General features: G+C 33.2%; 1 protein-coding gene across 3 annotated transcripts in view; it reads right to left on the bottom strand.

Annotated features, from left to right (window-relative positions):
* The window catches only part of CD2AP (CD2 associated protein), a 110,062-nt gene that overhangs the window by 14,358 nt on the left and 76,679 nt on the right, over positions 1–19,025 (bottom strand). For 2 of the 3 annotated variants that reach the window (XM_007127386.4, XM_007127385.4), the window contains exons 9-13: positions 16,785–16,889; positions 15,306–15,342; positions 14,014–14,076; positions 5,136–5,301; positions 4,400–4,542 (exon numbers count right to left, since the gene is read on the bottom strand). In XM_007127386.4, coding sequence (XP_007127448.1) covers positions 4,400–4,542; positions 5,136–5,301; positions 14,014–14,076; positions 15,306–15,342; positions 16,785–16,889 — 514 coding nt within the window. Of the gene's footprint in view, positions 1–186; positions 261–4,399; positions 4,543–5,135; positions 5,302–14,013; positions 14,077–15,305; positions 15,343–16,784; positions 16,890–19,025 lie in introns of all 3 variants that reach the window. The other variant, XM_028478510.2, reaches the window with a different exon arrangement.

Here is a 19,025-nt window from a genome sequence, read left to right as displayed (position 1 = left end):
TATTTTAAACTATCAAGAAAAAATTTCCAATATGAATTTCATTTTATTTTAAAATGGAAAACCAAAAGGGTTAGAATAGACAGACAAACACGTACACTTTAGTAAAATTACAAAGAAAAATCAATGTGCACCACCTATTCATATTGACTATATTATTTTTATTTCTTTTATAAATTGTCATCTTACCAAAATGGAGAAAGGTAGGATAATTTCCTGACACGTAAGAAGGGAAACATGGCAAACAGGCTAGGAAACAAAATCTGGAAAGAAAAGTCAAGGATAGGAATGTCTAGAAAAAAGACTAAACCAAAAAAATTATTTTACAAAGCAGGAAAAAGGAACAGTTGCAGAATGAATAGAACCATTTTAATGTTTAGCAGATATTGCAGTTTATCTAAACTTACATTAAGATGTGTATTAGATTTTAGATTTATTCTTTTGTCTTTCAAAAGGAAAGATTATGATTAGAATTATTTTCAATATACATTAAACTAGAAAGAAGTCTTTTTAAAATTACTCACTGAACACCAAGACAACTTCTAAAAGAATGTTTTAGTATTAAAATTAGAGGTCAGAGTAACAAATCAACATATTAACAACTCATCGATATAGTTATAACTGAAATTAAACCACCTTTTAGTCGAAGTTTTGATCCTCAGCACGATAGTAGTTACAATAAAAGAGGCAATTTTAATTCTGGTATGGTATAATAGGAAAAAAATATGCCAAATATTATTTTTAAATATCCCACTATAAAAATACAGTAGTGCCTTAAGTGATACTATCAAGGAAATTATTATTAGAAAATAAAAATTTTAATTACTGCTCTTATTTCCCAGGTAAGTTCTACATTTTGGGGTATGGTGTTTTGTTTTAATACTAGTTTAGATACAGGCTCACTTTTTATAGTGTCTACCACTCAACAGGTAAACACTGTATTCAAAAAATATCACCATAAATTCTTTCTGGAAGAAATAAATGAATAAATATTGGGAAATTAATTCAAACAAAATAGATCAATTATTAAATAGAACTGAAAAGAAAGAATGTTGCCCTATATAACAATGAAGGTTTTCAGATCAAATAATGTATGTATCTCTAAAATTTCCTTTAATCCAAGAAGAATTTATCACAAAAGATAATGAAAAAGTATAAGACATTACACTCTAAGAATACTTCATCAACTGTGCTTTCTTAATGAAATAGCTATGTTTCCACTAAGTTTCCTATCTTGTAGTTTAAAACTAATTGTAAACCAATTTTACTTCCTGGAAATTTTACTATTTTAGAAATACTTAGACTATGTGAACCTTACAATTAACCTGTAGTAGCAATGAGACTATCCTAAACCAATTTTTGATGAAGTGTTGGAAAAAGAGAAAAAAATTAAAACATGGTCTGATAGCTCTGCAATTTGTAATACTACTTGTATCATATATGAGAATATTTATGAAAAAATCTTTAAAAAAATGAAACAAATTGAGTATTCTAGGAATTTTTTTCTTAGATGAACAAAAAGACTATATTTATATACATGAATATATATGTTTATATATGGGTTTGTATACAACCATATCAGAGAGCAACGAAAGGAATTTACATCCTTAATAGATAAGAGCAGAAACAGAATAAGAAGTGATTAACAGTGGAGGAGGGGAAGAAGAAGGGAAATTACATTTTATAACAACTTCCATGTCAGGTTTTCTAATAGGTATCATAGATATAATGGATCAGTCAATTGTTAGTTAAGTGAGAAAATAAGAGAGGAAACATGCCAATGACCAATTAGCTAATAATTTAAAACTCACATTTTTTAACAGCAAATTCTACTATATCGTTTTGCCTCAAATTATTCTTTTACAAAATAATTAAACTCTAAGGAGATTTTCATGTATGTTTTAAACTTTCTGAAACTTATGTTAAAGGGCTAGTTTCATATGTCATTTAAAAAATTTAAAACCTCAAACTGAGCCATATATGTAAATTAAAACATGCCTCAATCTAATGCCAAATTTGAGGCTGTATCTAATACAGAACACAGTTTTTTTAATAAGGTGCCAACAACTCAAAGAAGAGGTAAAACACTTTTATACTACAAGTACTAGTGACATGATATTCTAATTTTAAAAAACAGAAATAAGGAATAGTCTGAGTTGAGGATGGAGACATAAGCTACTTGCTGTCAGCAGCTATGCCTTTTATCTTAGCATACTATTTGTGCCCAAAACACTACTGCAAATACACAGCTGTTCAGTAAATATTTGCTACTCAATTTCCAAAATTTATATTTTCTGAACTTTATAGGGTGTAAGTGCAGTACACCAAAGGCAGTGTGGTAGTGGAAGATATAAAGACTGCAACTTGGAACTCAGCTGTTAGTTTTTTGACCGTATATGTGTCTCAGCACCTCTAAATTACTTCCTTATTTATTTCAACAAAAAAGCAAACTAGAAGTTAGAAATTTTCAAACTCTGTTCCACAAAGCTTCTCATTTTTAATGAAGAATAAATAATAGCTATGGATATAAGAAAAGAAATGGGACTAAATTACAAAGGAAAAAAATAGAACTTTTCAACCACCAATAGTCTGACATTGTTACATGGTATTTAGAAATGTACCAAAGGAAATAAAGCTTGCTGGTAATCATATATAAAGTTTGGAAAAAAAGTGAAAATTTGTTTTAACTGACTTAAATTTTTTTGGTAATTTCCACGACTTTGAGAAAACTAAATAAAGCAAATGTTGAAGAATGATACAAAGTAACAAAAAATACAGAAAAAAATAATAAGCTCTAAATATTACTCTTTCAGCTCCCAAAGAGACTCATCAAAATTTAAGACTTCTGATAAAGAAAGACTGCAGAAAATTGTGGAAATTCAAAAGATAATACCTATGGATTTTTGATATCCAGAGTTATAAGTGTGTGCTTAAATTTTTTTCTCTATTACTTTTGAAAACACATTTCTAGCTACATTTTAAATCAAACAGAAAACAGTAAGAACTAACAGAATTACATTTTTTACCACTAACCTCAATTTTTAAAAAATTAAAGGATATTTTAAAAAAACACGAAGTTTTTTTGTTTTTTATTTAACTAACAGTAAATTAGAACAATTTTCACCAAAAACATACTGAATATATTTGAGTGACTGTCTCTAAAATACAATCAACATCTCAATTTCCAGAAATGATTGATGACTATGGCTTCATCCAGATCAGGTAGGCTCCAAATACATGATGAAAGATCTATAAGACGTTCCAATTAAAAAACTGAAGGAGACTATGCTTAGGTTAGAGCTTTTGTACTGACAAACTAAAGAGAACGAAGAAAAATAAAATCACCTAAAAAATTTGAAAGGTAATACGTAGCACATTTTACAATAGAGTGACAAAAAAAATCTTAGTGTAACTGGCCTTCAAGTTTAAATGTAAAGAACTGTTAACTTGGGGGGCTTCCCTGGTGGCGCAGTGGTTGAGAGTCTGCCTGCCGATGCAGGGGACACGGGTTCGTGCCCCGGTCCGGGAAGATCCCACATGCCGTGGAGCGGCTGGGCCCGTGAGCCATGGCCGCTGAGCCTACGCGTCCGGAGCCTGTGCTCCGCAACGGGAGAGGCCACAACAGTGAGAGGCCCACGTACCGGGGGGAAAAAAAAAAAAAAAAAGTTAAAAAACTAAAAACGAAAGCAAAGTGCTATAAAATAACCATTACCACAAAGTAATGATGGTGCAATGCCTTTAACAGTGAGACCTTGTATCAAGACTTCTCTGAAGCAAAAAAAAAAAAAAAAAAGACTTTTCTGTTTCAAGTATTCCATTTTACAACTGAGAAGTATAAAAAAACAGGAGACAAAGATGATTAATGGGCTGAAAAATCAGTCCTAAAGCTTAAGGAATAATATTTAGCTAAAGAAGTAAAGCCTGCTGAGATAGACAGATATATATAGAGAGAGAGAGGGAGAGAGAGAGACAGGCATAAGAAAGCCTATTTTCCAGAATTGGAAACAAAAGTATCTTGAAATTTAAGTGGAAAAATAAAAATAGTCTTCTTAAATATAATCTAGTGTGGGCACTGAAAGTCTATGTCACTCACATCTGCTTAAGTTAGATGGTATGGTCATTCCATTATAAAGGGATAGAATGATAAATAACTGATCTTTAACATCCATCTCCGTTCTCTGACCAGTGAGAAAGCTTATGTGAACCATAAATACCTTGCCCATTTATATTCTTTCAGTTTTATTTTTCTATTTCAACTTCAGAGATTTTTAAAAATTTTAATAAATTTCCACTGTATGTATCCACACACAAATTACATACACGAATTTCTTATTTTAAATAGTTTCTGAAAACTACATTTGCAACTTCTTTTTATGCACCACTTTTCCACATGTTAACTTACCTGTTTCTTTAGAGCTTCTAACTGTAAATGTATCTAGGTCTACTGATTTTGGTCTAAGTGGTAACTGTTCAGAATCTAGCTTTGGTTTTGATACTGGCTCAGTTTCAAATTTTGATAAAATGGTAGAAACGTCTCCATTAATCCTAAAATGAGAAAAATCAAACACATGCAAAAATCATTTGTATGTAAAGCATGACCATCTTTTAACACTGTGATTTAATGACACTAAAGAGGGACTTCCCTGGTGGTCCAGTGGTTAAGACTCCACACTCCCAATGCAGGGGGCCCGGGTACGATCCCTGGTCAGGGAGCTATATCCTGCATGCTGCAACTAAGAGCCCACATGCCGCCACTAAAAGATCCCACATGCCGCAACTAAGACCTGGCACAGCCAAATAATTAAATAATTAAAAAATAATAATAATAATAATGACACTAAAGATGTTATACCATAATACTGATTTTCTTTCTTGTCTTTATTATAAAATTATTTCCATAAACATAAACCTCTACCCTAAGACCAATCATAATAAAATAAGAAATGTAAAACAGCTTAACATGAGTATATTCACCTAGTATGAATCTAAGATTAACATTTAACACAGATTACAGTCTCTACAAAAAATATGAAAAGCAAATACTTTAAAAATTACTTTGACATTTAGAAAGGCAGTAGGGCCAATTATGTCAAAGGCAGGTAAATCAATAAACTAACTTCAAATTAGATAAAACTTACTTGGCTACAGGAGGTGGTGGAGGAACCGGTTTTTCAGGTCGCTTTGGGTACACTGTTCCAGGAGATCGCAGTAAATTATTGGCTTTGGCGGGTGGAGTAGGCTTCTTGGGTGGGACTTGTGGAGCAGCTGGTTTAGAAGGTTTCTGTTCCAGCACTGACTTTTCATCTGATTATTTAAAAATATTTAGTAGGGCACTAACCATCAGAACTGTTTAGGTTTTCCTATTTCTTAAAGCTAATGTCAGGCTGGAAAGGTGTGAAACAGAAAGAGACACTATTCGTGTACGTGTGCACTGTTTTATCCGTTTTAAAATTATAATTTAATAATCCTAACTATCCTTTAAAAAAAACTACTTTGGTGGGAAGGAGGACCACTAATAAGCTTCTGATCAACAAATAATGCCTGCTTTTTCCTGTCTTCCCACCACCCTTTGCTTTTAGGGCTGGTAGTCTACTCAAATACAATCATGTATGATTTTACTTTAAGCAGAGAACAATATTATCTAGACTTCTATCTAGATCACTTTCTGAAACTGAAGTATAGAGAACTAAAAATGAGTAGGAACTCTAGTGCCATTTAATGTACTTATTTAAAAATAATCATGATGACAAAAAATAATTTTAAGACAAACAGGCTAGATTGATTAGTCACAGATGAAAAAATTACAGGCTTATACTTATAATTCTTATCATTGTATTAGGAATTTTATTAGTACCATTTCATTTAATAATTCTATGAAACGGATAAGAAAATATGCTGGGAAAAAAACATTAAGGACAATGTCATGCCATGTTAATAAAAACAATTTTATCACCAAAAAGGCATAGTTCTATACATAATGACATACTTAGTTTCTGATCTTTCAGGTACTAAGAATGGGTATTAAATCTGACACGTGTGCACACATATGAGATATTCATGATACAGCAGTCAGCAAAAATATATTGTAAGGCATATATGCAAAAATAAGAAAGCTCCCAAGAGCAATACTGAGTACTTTTCAAGATTTACTAGGTCTTTGAAAAGAATGTCTATCACAGGACCACAAATAATTTCATGAGATTTCTTATCAATCAGAAACCAGTAATTATGAATCTGGAACAAACACTGAAGGCTGAGGGCTTCCCTGGTGGCACAGTGGTTAAGAATCCGCCTGCCAATGCAAGGGACATGGGTTTGAGCCCTGGTCTGGGAAGATCTCACATGCCACGGAGCAACTAAGCCCATGCGCCACAACTACTAATCCTGTGCTCTAGGGCCCGTGAGCCACAACTAACTGAGCCTGCGTGCAACTAATGAAGCCCACGCGTCTAGAGCCCACGCTCCACAAGAGAAGCCACCACAGTGAGAAGCCTGAGCACCGCAACAAAGAGTAGCCCCTACTTGCTGCAACTAGAGAAAGCCCGCGTGCAGCAACCAAGACCCAACAGCAGCCAAATAAAATAAATAAATAAATAAATAAATAAATAAATAAATAAATAAATATTTAAAAAAGAAAGTACTTGGCCAAAACCAAACAGCAGTCAAAACTGATAAGAGGCCAAATTAAAAAACAAAAACAAAAACAAAATACAATGAAGGCCAGGGGTAAACCCCTTGTTAAAAATATCTGATTTCATCTAACAACAATGAAAGTACAAAATGCTGTTGTTTCAGTTTTATCATTTATGTACAGCTTCCTTGGATCGTTTGAAAATACAGCTTAGTCTTTTAAACCCTCGTCATCATTTGGTACAAAAATCCATCTCTATATGGCTTCAAACTGTACAAGCACATCATGTAATTACACCACCAGAAGTGAAAGCCAACTCCCCAATTCTAACTATAAGCCGATAGAGCCATCATTATCAGAGTTATAACAGTTAGCCAAACTTATTTCTAGAAAATATTAAAAGAAAGATATTTTAGATAAAACATCAGGGAAAATGTTAAATGATAAATTAAATAGAAGTTCACGGATTAAATGAATATACTTCTTTTAACAAATATGTAAATAACAGCTTGTGGAATTCCCTGGTGGGCCAATGGTTAGGACTCTGTTTGCCACTGCAGAGGGCAAGGGTTCGATCCGTGGTCTAGGAACTAAGATCCGGCATACTGTGAGTCGCAGCCAAATAAATAAATAAATAACAGCTTGAAATCAATTCAATTCCTATAGGTTAGTCTAAAACAAAAGAACACATTCAATATTGCTGGAAATCAAAGGTGACAAAAATAAGATTCACCATTCCAGGTATATCCATAACTAAACCAACTACTACTATATGTTGATTTATTATATAACTAATATATGATGGCAATGTGTTTGAGTACTAGATTTATTTATTTTTATTGAGGTTACATTTACCTAACATAGAATTAACCATTTTAAAGTGAACAACTCAGTGCCAGTTAGTACATTCACAATGTTATGCAACCACCACCTCTATCTAGTTCCAAAACCTTTTCATCACCCCGAAAGAAAATTCTGTTCTCAATAATCAGCTACTCCCCATTCCCTCCTCTACTAGGGCCACAAGGGGTCCAATTTCTCCACATCCTTGCCAATACTTGTTATTTTCAGTTTTTATTATTATTACAGACATCCTAGTGGGTGTGAAGTGGTAGCTAGCTCAATGTGGTTCTGGTTTGCATTTCTAATGACTAATGATGAACATCTTGCCATAGGCTTGTTAGTCATTTGTATATCTCATTTAGAAAAATTCTATTACAGTTCTTTGCACATTTTTTTATTGGATTATCTTTCTGTTGGTGAGCTATAATAGTTCTTTATATATTCCAGATACTGGACCCTTTTCATACTTCAGATATTGGATATAGGGCTTGTAAATATTTTCTCCCATTCTGTAGTCTGTCTTTTTACTTCCTTGATAATATCCTTTGCTGCACAAAAGTTTTTAATTTTTAATAAAATCCAATTTAACTATTTTTTCTTTTGTTTCTGTGCTTTTGGTGTCATAGCTAAGAATCCACTGCCAAACCCAAGACCATGAAGAATTACCCCTATATTTTCTCCTAAAAGTTTTAGTTTTATACCTCTTATATTTAGGTGAATGATCCATTTTTAGTCAAATTTTGTATATGGTATGAGGCAGGGGTTCAACTTTTTTCTTTTGCATGTGGATATCCAACTGTGCAAAGAATTTAAGTTTAGCTAGAGATTGGTCAAAAAAACAAAATGAAATTTGGATTTAAGGAAAAAATTCTTATGTTAGCTATCCAAATGCCCAAAAGAAGATATATGTAAGATACAGATGTTATGATAACTTAACATACAAAAAATTATAAGCATATAAAGAAATTTTTTATTAAAACAACTAAAATATATGACAGTTAACAAAATACAGCAAAATAACAAATATGCCCTATCTTATTTACTACAGAATATAGCAATACATTACTAACACTATACATCATACTAGGTTAATCCATTCATTAATTCAAATTAGGGTTAGTTCCCTGATGCATGAATAAGAATTTAAAAATAAGGAATAATACTGGTACTAAAGCATGAATGATTACAAGTCCATAAATTCTGACTAAAAAGTCAAATATTCCATTTTTTATCACTGGTCGTTTGGAGATGCATTAGAGAAAAACACAGTACTATGCAAAAAGTAGCAAGTATGTTCTTAACTGAATCTATTTTCCTAATATTTTAGAAAAATTCAGGACAAAAAAAAAATCTACCCATATTTATCTCACTGAAGTGACTTAAACTGAAATATAATGTATTTTCAAAAGCCTAAGTACAAAGTTCAAGAAGTTATCATCACAGGAACACACCTGAGTAACCACCACTCCGGCCAAGAACTGAACCTTAGCCACATTAAGTTCCTTCCCCTCATGCCTCTCCCCAATCACTACCTCAATGCTCCCATCCAAAGGTATCTTCTAACACCATAGATCACTTTTGAATATTTTAATTTTACACCACTGAAATCATAATATGCTGCTGTGTGAAACTCTACCTCATTCATTTGTTGCTATGCTATATATATAGTATCCTGGCATAGGAATATACTTCAATTTTTTTATCCATTCAACTACTGATGGACGTTTGTGTTGTTTCCAATTGATGGTCAGTGTTAATAATGCTATGATAAACTTTCTTATTTGAGTCTTTTGGTGTACATATGGAACACACATTTCTTGTGAGTATATAATTAGGAGTAAAAGTGCTGGGTAACAGGGTATATAGATTTATTCAACTTTAGTTCTCAAGAGTAGATATAACAGTTTACATTCCCACCTACAGTGTATAAGAGTTCTGAGAATCTGTATCCTCACCAACATTTCGTATTGTTAGTCTTTTTAAAAATTTCACCCATTTTGGTGAGAATCTTACTTTGGTTTAAAATTATATTCCCTTGCTGAGTAATGAATCTGAATAACTTTTTCATACGTTGATAAGAATGAAGCAGGCTACTGAAAGGTATGTCCAAGAAAGTCTTCCCCAAAAGCAGGAGAAAAACTTGTGCTCCAAACTGTTGCTATCATTACTCTCTTGGGGGGCAACATGCATGGCAAGCATTCGAGGTACCTCTGAGCAAACAGTGAGAATGACACTGCTAAGCAGATTTGAGAAAACCCATGTGGTGGCTTGGGCAGCGAGTAGACAGTGAGGGTTTAAACTCCATTCTTAGGATTTGGGAAAGTATCCCATGAAATAATGGGGCGTCACCTAAGAATCAAGGGCAATAGGGTGATTCGTTTCATGTTTTCTGCTAGCTCTTTTTAATCCTCCTCAATATGGCAGGACTTTTCAAAGGACATACTCTGTGAAACTGAGATCAAAAGAGAGATCAAAGTAATGAACGCACACACTGGTGGCATACACCGTTTCTCCTGTAAGAAGGCTTAAGGCTCCTCAAAGTGGCCCTAGCCATGGTTTGAAAAAGCTCTCTGTTGACTCTGGAACAAGAAGAGAGATAAACTTATGTTTATTTTTAAAGAAATAATTTAATCTATGTCAATAATATTCAGACCCTCGGAACTGACAGTGGCTCTCTCCCCCAATGCCCGTTAATAGGCAATGCCTGACACTTTTCTTATTTCTTGCACCAGATCTATTAAAGCCATGTCAGGTTAATGAGAACATTTTGACAACATTAAGAATTGCTTCCCTTGTTATATTTGCCTTGTTTCACTTATTTACAAAGTGCTTACATTTGCACACCTAAACTTTGAAATCAACACTTTATAGTAAGTTTTAAAATCTTTCCAGTGAAGAGTTTTGGTGGTGGTGTTAAGATTTAGAAATAAGGGGAAAAAGGTCTTTTCTATTTACTCACATATTTACCACTTCTGGCATTCTTCATTACTTTGTGTACATCCAAATGCCAAAACAGCATCATTTTCCTTCTGCCAAAAAGAACCTCTGTTAACATTCCCTGTGTAGTACATAGAGGTCTACTAGCAAAGAATTCTCTCAGATTTTTTTCTGTAAGTTTTAGTTTTGCCTCCATTGCCTGAAAAGTATTTTTGCCAGGTAGAGAATTCAAGGTTGACAATTATTTTCTTGCAGACTTTATGTTTTTCTCTTTATCACTGCTTTTCATAGAATTTATGATGATGTGCCTTAAGGTGATTTCCTTTATGTTTTTTCTGCTTGGAGTTCACTGAGCTCCTTGGATCTGTGGGCTTAAAATTTGCACCAAATCTAAAGATTTTTCAACCATTATTTCTTCACATATTTTTTCTGTCCCCTCTCTTCATTTCCTCAGGGACTCCATTTACACATAAGTAAAACCACTTGATACTGTCACTGAGGTCACTGATGTGTTGTTCATTTTTTTCTAGTCTTTTTTCTATATATTTTAGATAGCTTCTACTGCTACGTCTTCCAGTTCACTAATATTTCCTTCTGTAGTCTCCAAACTGCTGGTAATTCCATCCAATGTCTTTCATTTCAGATGCTGTACTCTTCGTCTGCAAAATTTCAATTTGGGTCTTTTTTATATTTTCCATTTCTCTCACCATCATCATGTTTGTGTTTTCTTCTACTTTACTGAACACACGGGCTACATTTATAATAGCTATTTGAATGTTCTTTCTGCTATTTCCATCATCTCTTGATATTTCCGGGTCTGTTTAAATTGACTGACTTCTCTTTTGGTTGCTATTTTCTTGCTTCTTTCCATGTCTGATAATTTTTGATCAGATAATGGGCATTGTGAATTCTATCCTCTTGGGTGCTAGATTTTGTTATATTATAATGTAAAGCATTCTGGAATTAGATTGATCTGTTTCCAAGGTAGGCCTTTAGTCTAAGCTAATACATCCTTTTATGGACTTCAATGCATTATGAGGTCTTGTGGCTCATGGGAACATGAACTATTTGTGAGTTCCAGAAACTGTTTCATCAAATGTCTTCCAGCAGTTATTTCTCCAGCTATGGAAATTTTCCTTTCACATGTATGTAATTCAGTACTCAGCCAAAGCCTCATGGTAAGCCCTGTAGAGCTCTCTCAGTACTCTATGCAGTTCCTTCCATTCTGGCACTCTTGTCCCACAAACTACAGCTGCCTTGGCCTCCTTAAACTCCTATTACCTCAATTCTCTATGAATACTGGGCTCTGTTTGGCTTTCTCCTTTCTGCTGCCTCAAAACTGCTTCTAGACAATAAGCTAGGGGTAATTTTAGGGTATGCCTCATTGGTTTCAGTGATAACAGTCCTATGCTACCTGTTGTCCAATGTCTAAAACCACTGTTGTAAGTATTTTGTCCAGTTTTCTAGTTGTCTAACTCAGGGGGACAAATTCAGTCCCTGAAACTTCATCATGGCCAGGATTTTGAGCAAATAAATGTAATACAAATGCATTACCTTTCATTTTATTTATAAGATCAACTGACTGATTTCAGGGAATATAAAAAGCCATATTCTTAATTTTAACAAAACCCTTACCTACTTGATGAAGGGGACTATAAAAGAAATATCATAATGAAGATAATAAAGCCAGTAACATACTTCTTACATTTGGTTCTATGTATCTTTGTATGATGAGTTTTTCATGAGATATTATAACCAAGTACCAAAATAAACTGATCCAAGACTTGGACCTAACAACAGCTATATCACAAAGGACTAATCTGAGATTAAGAAATATCTTTATTAAATATAAATTGTTTTTGCCTCTAAATTTAAAAATCTCAAATGCAAAAACAAGGGGAGTTGGGGATATAAAAACTTTCCATGCTGAGCACAGATCATGAGAGAGATAAAGCTATGAAGGTGTATGATATTCAGAGTCAAGAGTGTGGTTGCTACATTTAGTGAATGAAAAGAGTAGAAGATGATACCAAAAATGTACTGAATAATTTGGGATCAGTTCCTGACAACACCAAATGCTGACCAGGACGTGGAGCAACAGGAACTCTCATTCATTGCTGGTGGGAATGCAAAATGGTGCAGACACTTTGGAAGACAATTTAGCAACTTCTTACAAAACTAAACATACTCTTACCATATGAACAAACAATTACATTCCTTGGTATTTACCCAAGTGAACTGAAAACTTATGTACACACAAAAAGTATGCAAGGTTTATAGCAGCATTATTCATAACTGCCAAAGCCTGAAAGCAACCAAGATGTCCTTCAGTAAGTGAATGGATAAACGGTGATACATCTGGACACTGGAATATTAATCAACACTGAAAAGAAATGAGCTATTAAGCCATGAAAATACATGGATAAACCTTAAATGTGTATTACAAAGTGAAAGAAGACAATGTGTAAAAGCTACATAGTGTATGACTCCAACTCTATGACATTCTGAAAAAGCAAAAATATGGAGAAAATAAAAAGATCAGTGGCTGTCAGGGGTTGGGGGAAGAGAGGGATGAAAGCACAGAACACAGAGGAATTTTAAAGAGATGAGACTATTCTGTATGATATTACAATTATACATTTGTCCAAACTCATGAAATGTACAACCCCAGAAGTGACCCCTAATGTACACTATGGACTCAATGGTAATGATGTGTCAATGGAGGTGCGCTGACTGTAACAAGTGCACCATTATCGTGCAGGATGCTGACGGTGGGGGAGGCTGTGCATGTGTGGGGCAGCAAGAATATGGGAACTCTGTACTTTCTGCTCAGTTTTGCTGTGAATCTGAAACTTCTGAAAAACAGTCTTTAAAGAATGAATCTGAAATAGAAGCCGGACAAGGAACTAAAATGAGAGAAATCAGTTAAGAGAATACAGTAACACTTTAAGCAAGAGACAAGGATAGGAAGTAGAAACAATACAGGCAGTAGAAACAAAAGTATTCTGCAACAGTATTCAAGTTTTTGCAAGAATATACAACCTAATCTACTAGATACAACCAATGCAGATCTTTGTGTACAAAGAGAAGGTGGTCTTAACAATAACAAGTAATGTTTTTAAACAAAATACATATGGTATGTTGGAATACCTTTCCAAGTTTATATGACAAATATATGCAGTTTATATGCAGTGAAAATTAAATAATACATAATAAATCACTTACATGTTTTAAGTAAGAACTCACTCTTATACCTAAGAAAAAAATTTTAAATGTATTTCAACTGCGACACTATGAAAATAATAAGAGTATAACTGTTTAATGCTTAGTTTTCTTACACATTATTTGAAATAACATTAAATACTACATCCTTACCGAGGTGATGGTGTAACTTTTTCATGAATGTAAACTGGTATCAGTTTGAGGAGAAATCTTAATTTCCTATTGATCTTGACAAACTCCCTCTTCGAAATCCCCAAGCATTATATAGTAAATAATGAACACTTGTTAAAAATCAGTGTGAATGACTCAGTGTGGAGATATGTTTTTCTTTACACTGACAATGAAAGGAATTATTTTTCTGAAAGTAGAAGAATTTGCCTCACCTTTTTCTTCAGGCTTTGTAGGAAAATACTTCTTCTCTGCACCTGTCAGCTCAGGCTTTGGAGCTGAGGGGAAAAAAAGTTAATACATTAAAAAAAAAAAAAAAAGTTTTAGAGCACAAAGATAATTATACTCCTAAAAAGCAAAGGTTTAAAAAAAATTTAAACATTTAAAAAAAAAAAAAAAAAGTTTTAGAGCACAAAGATAATTATACTCCTAAAAAGCAAAGGTTTAAAAAATAACATCAGATGAAAATATGGTTTAAAAGAATGAACAATATACCAGAATCACTGAGCTCAATATATAATCCTGCACCTGCCATGATCACCTTAGAAAGTGATAGCTCTGTGGTCTCAGTTCCTTCCTTATCAAATGAAGGAGTTCACATCCTCTACAATACCGCTGTCCAGTAGAACTTTCTGTGATGATGGAAATATTCTGTTTTTGTGTGGTTCAGTACTGTCCATTGAGACTTGAAATGCTGCTACTGCAACTACAGAATTAACTTTTTTATTTTATTTAGTTTTAATTAATTTTAAAAGCCCAGTACGACTAGTGGCTAAAAAGGCTCCAGTACCGACTTCCATAAAAATTACTTTTAACTTATCCTTGCTCTCAGATAAGGTTAGCAAACACAAAGCTGAAACTATGGAGGAGGGAAGGACTTGCATTATTCTAAAAAAAGAGCAAATCTTTCAAGGAAAAAAAAATTGGACAGCACATTTAAAAATCAAAAATTAAGGGCTAGAACTTATAGAAATAGAGTCAGATTACAAAACTCTAACTCTGGAAAATTCTTCTAGGTACTCCATCCTTTATCCCACTGTTTAAAAAGGAAAAACTAAACTCTTCTAGTTTGCTGAAGTCTTATCACACTCTCTGAAGGAAGAGTATATAAAAAATCAGTATTTGTTTGCGGCATTAAAAAATGGATTGCACCTGAAAAGGTAGAATAACTTATTAACTAGGTAAATATATTGTCTTCTTTTTCAATATATTGTTTTCTACAGATTTAAGCTTAGTCAATTTTCTTAACTCAAAATGCCATATAACAAAAATATCCAAATTATTTTCAAGATTCCTATTTTATACAGTTTGTACTTAAAAAAAATTACTAACAGATATTAATACATGTGAACATTCAATTTTTATATATTTTAAAAAATTATATATAGCACCATAATATTTAATTTTTGCTAAAAGAAAATAAATGATTTACAGGAGACCCAATTTCACTATTTTAGAACTTAAAAATATGAAAAATAGCCATCTGAATAATCTGTTTCATACTTACCTGGACCCTTTGCAGGTGGTGGTGGTTTCTTTGGTTTCTATTAAAATAATAATTGTGAAAACTGTAAAACACTTACATATTAAATATTTATAGTTAAAGTACTCTGATCATAAATGATTTAAGTTCTGATCATAAATGATTTAAGTTACATAAACATCTCTCCTCATCCCATCCCTGTCAAAAATTATAAAATCATGAGTCAAACAACTCCACAAAAGGTCACAGATGAAAAATATATCCTATTAGAACAAATGCCTCTTTGATCAAAATTCAAATATTTCAAAAATATCACTCAGTTAGATAAATTTAAAAAAATCTTAATGATGAGCAAAAATATTCTTTCCTGCCTCCCCTATTTTAAGATTCCTATGCACCATTTTACCACTCTTTAACAACTGAGGTTTTTTTTTTGTGGGGGAAGGAGGGGTGGCAGGGAAAGGGAGAGAGAAAGAGACTTTGTTTAAAAAGAGTAGGAGTAGCTAATAAATATATCTAGCTTTCACTCTTGGTTATTCAGAACTCTCAAAAAGAAGATTAAAGGCAAAGGTCTGCTTTTCAGTTTATTAAAATTCTCTTGGGTTTAAAAACATTCACTCATTTTTGCCTTAAAAAACTTGAGACACATTTCTAAGTATGTGAATTTGGTTTCTCCAAATTAAAAAATAACTGATAATCAATATCACATAAACACCTAATAAAAGCCAAAAAAAAAGAAAATGTGTTCATTAACAAGAGTATAAAAATAAAGCACACCCGAAGGCTGTTGAATTAATACTGAATGAAATCTAGCAAAGGAAGAATCTCAGGCCTTCATACATTATCCTCTTGTAATTTACTTTAAATGAAAGACTGCAAAGGTTAGAGATTTCTGCATTGACTTAAATCAAATACGGTAGACAGTCTTGCTGGGGTGTGTCTGTTCTCTGTATAACTCTTTCCCTCTAATTTAAAAACTCAATTAGATTCATCCCTCCATAGGCGATCAAGCTGTAGAAAGGTAAAAGATCACTGATGAATGACTCAGTCTCACTTTATTCACTGTGAGACGTGAGACAGATACATTAAATCTTGTAAGGAGGCAAAGCCTTCTTCTCACTCTCCCAAAAATGCAGTGACAGAGTAAGAGTAATCAATAGTACCTTAAAATAAAAATTTTCAACAAAATTAAATAAAAATATAATTTTTCTTACAGTCAAGCGCTAATTTGTCTAAACAGTATGGGCAGCCTTTTTTCTTTTAATTATAATAAAGTAATAAAGTCTAAGTTAATTTTTAGTTAGGGGGAAAGGAAAACAGGAATAAAGCACAGAACTGATACACTGTTTTGTTTTACCATAATTCAGATAACTTTCACCTGATTATATAAATCTGAAATTCCCTCAGAAAATTATTCAGTTACTATGTAAAAAACTTGTTTTTTAAGAAATATTGGCAAAAGGTTTTTTAAATTATTATCGTCACTGAAAAAGAAAAGCTTACAGGAAAGTCCTTATCCAGTTCATTTATCTGAACAGCAAAATTGTCTGGAAATACTCCTTCTTTACCATTAAGTTCACCCTTCCACCAGCCAGCTTCTCCAGTCTCCTAAACCGCAAAATGAAGAATAAAGATAATAGGGGTTATCTCTAAATAAGAAAAAAGTTAGCAACAAAATAGGAAAATACTGAATTCCATTGTTTCTACAAGGAAAAATAAAGACCTAACAGACTTTGAGGTCCTCCTAAAAAAATGTATTGCCCACACATTACTTCAAGCAGCAGTTATAAAATTAAGTTTAATTTCTTAATTAGTCAAATAATTTAAAAATTCAGGGGACTTCCCCAGTGGTTCAGTCGGTAAGACTCCACGCTCCCAATGCAGGGGGCCTGGGTTTGATCCCTGGTCAGGGAACTAGATCCCGCAAGCATGCTGCAACTAAGAGTCTGCATGCCTCAACTAAGAAATCCTCATGTTGCAACTAAGAATCCTGCATGCCACAACTAAAGATCCCATGTGCCGCAACGAAGATCCTGCATGCTGCAATGAAGATCCTGCATGCTGCAATGACGATCCCGTGTGCCACAACTAAGACCCGGGGCAGACATAAATAAAGAAATAAATAAACAAACAAACAAATAATTTTTTTTAAAATGCAGTTTACAAGGATAAAAAAGAGAGGGAGGAGAAAGGAAAAAGGAAAGGAAGTAGAAGAGGAGGGTGGTGAGAGAATATAAATTTCCAAACTGTATCTTAACATTCTTTTCAACATTTTATACACCAAAAATTAATCACATTATTCAGTTGCTTTAGAAATTAAAAGAATCTTCTACAATTCCTTCCAAATACCCTTCCATGAGAAATTAGTTGTTATCAATCTAATCTCCATATGTATTAAAAATTATATGCACTGGGGGGGACTGGTCAAGATGACAGAGTAAGCAGACCCTGAGCTCACGCTCTCCAAAATTAAAACTATTTACAGAAGAGCAACTATCAATGTGAATGACTAGCAGAAAAGAATTTCCACAATTAAAGATATAAAGAAGGAACCACAATGAAACAGGCTGGAGGGGCAGAGACACAGTATAATCAAGACCCACACCCCTGGGGAGGTCAAGCACAAAGGTCAGGATAATCACAACTGCAACACATAACAAGTGTTGGGGAAGATGTGGAGAAAAGAGAACCCCTCGAGCACTTTTGGTAGGAATGTAAATTTGTGCAGCTGCTATGTAAAACAGAATGGAGACCTCTCAAAAATTAAAAATAGATCATATGATCCAGCAACTCTAATTCTTGGTATTTTTCCAAAAACAAAAACACTCATTCAAAAAGATATGCACCTTTATGTTCACGGCAGCATTCTTTACAATAGCCCAGATATGTAAGCAACTTAAATATATATCAGTAAGCATCTTAAATAAAGATGTGTTTCATATATATATATATATATAAAATGTACATTACCATGTATATATATGTTTTATATATATATAGTATATTACAATGTAATATGACTCTGCCACAAAAAAGAATAAAATGTTGCCATTTGTGACAACATGCACGGACCTCAAGGGTTTTATGCTAAGTGAAATAAGACAGAAAGACAAATACCATCTCACTTATAGGTGGAATCTATAAAACCAAAGGAATGAACAAACAATAAAACAGAAACAGGCTCACAGATACAGAAAACATACTGGTGGTTGGTAGAGGGGAAGAGGTTGGGAGGGATGACTAAAAGAGGTGAGGGAGCTTAAGAGGTACAAATTTCCAGTTGCAAAATAAATGAGTCACAGGGATGAAACGTACAACACTGGGAGCATAGTCAATAATATTGCAATAACTTTGGTGACAGATGGTAACTAGAAATAACAGATGTATAGAAATATCAAACCACTATGCTGTACACTTGGAACTAACATAGTGTGGTAGGTCAATTATACTTCAATGAAAAAACTTCTTTTAATTACATACACTAAACAATCTGTTAAGTCAATTTAAAACAATGGGAGAAATTTCCAAAATTACTTTAAAGGGATATAACAAAAACAAAAACTTTAATATTTCTCTAGTACAGTTATTACAGGACTCTGCCCACACCCCAATACTGTAGGGCTTTCTTTTTCCTTAATTCATTCCAAGTTATAAAAAGATATCTCATTCTTTGAAATAGCTGCATCATTTTCCATAGTATGACATTTCATAACCATTTATATATTGATGGACATTTAAGTTGTT

Source organism: Physeter macrocephalus, chromosome 18, assembly GCF_002837175.3.
Source record: "Physeter macrocephalus isolate SW-GA chromosome 18, ASM283717v5, whole genome shotgun sequence".
Classification (NCBI taxonomy): Eukaryota; Metazoa; Chordata; class Mammalia; order Artiodactyla; family Physeteridae; genus Physeter; species Physeter macrocephalus.
This window is presented reverse-complemented; position numbering and strand designations above follow the sequence as displayed.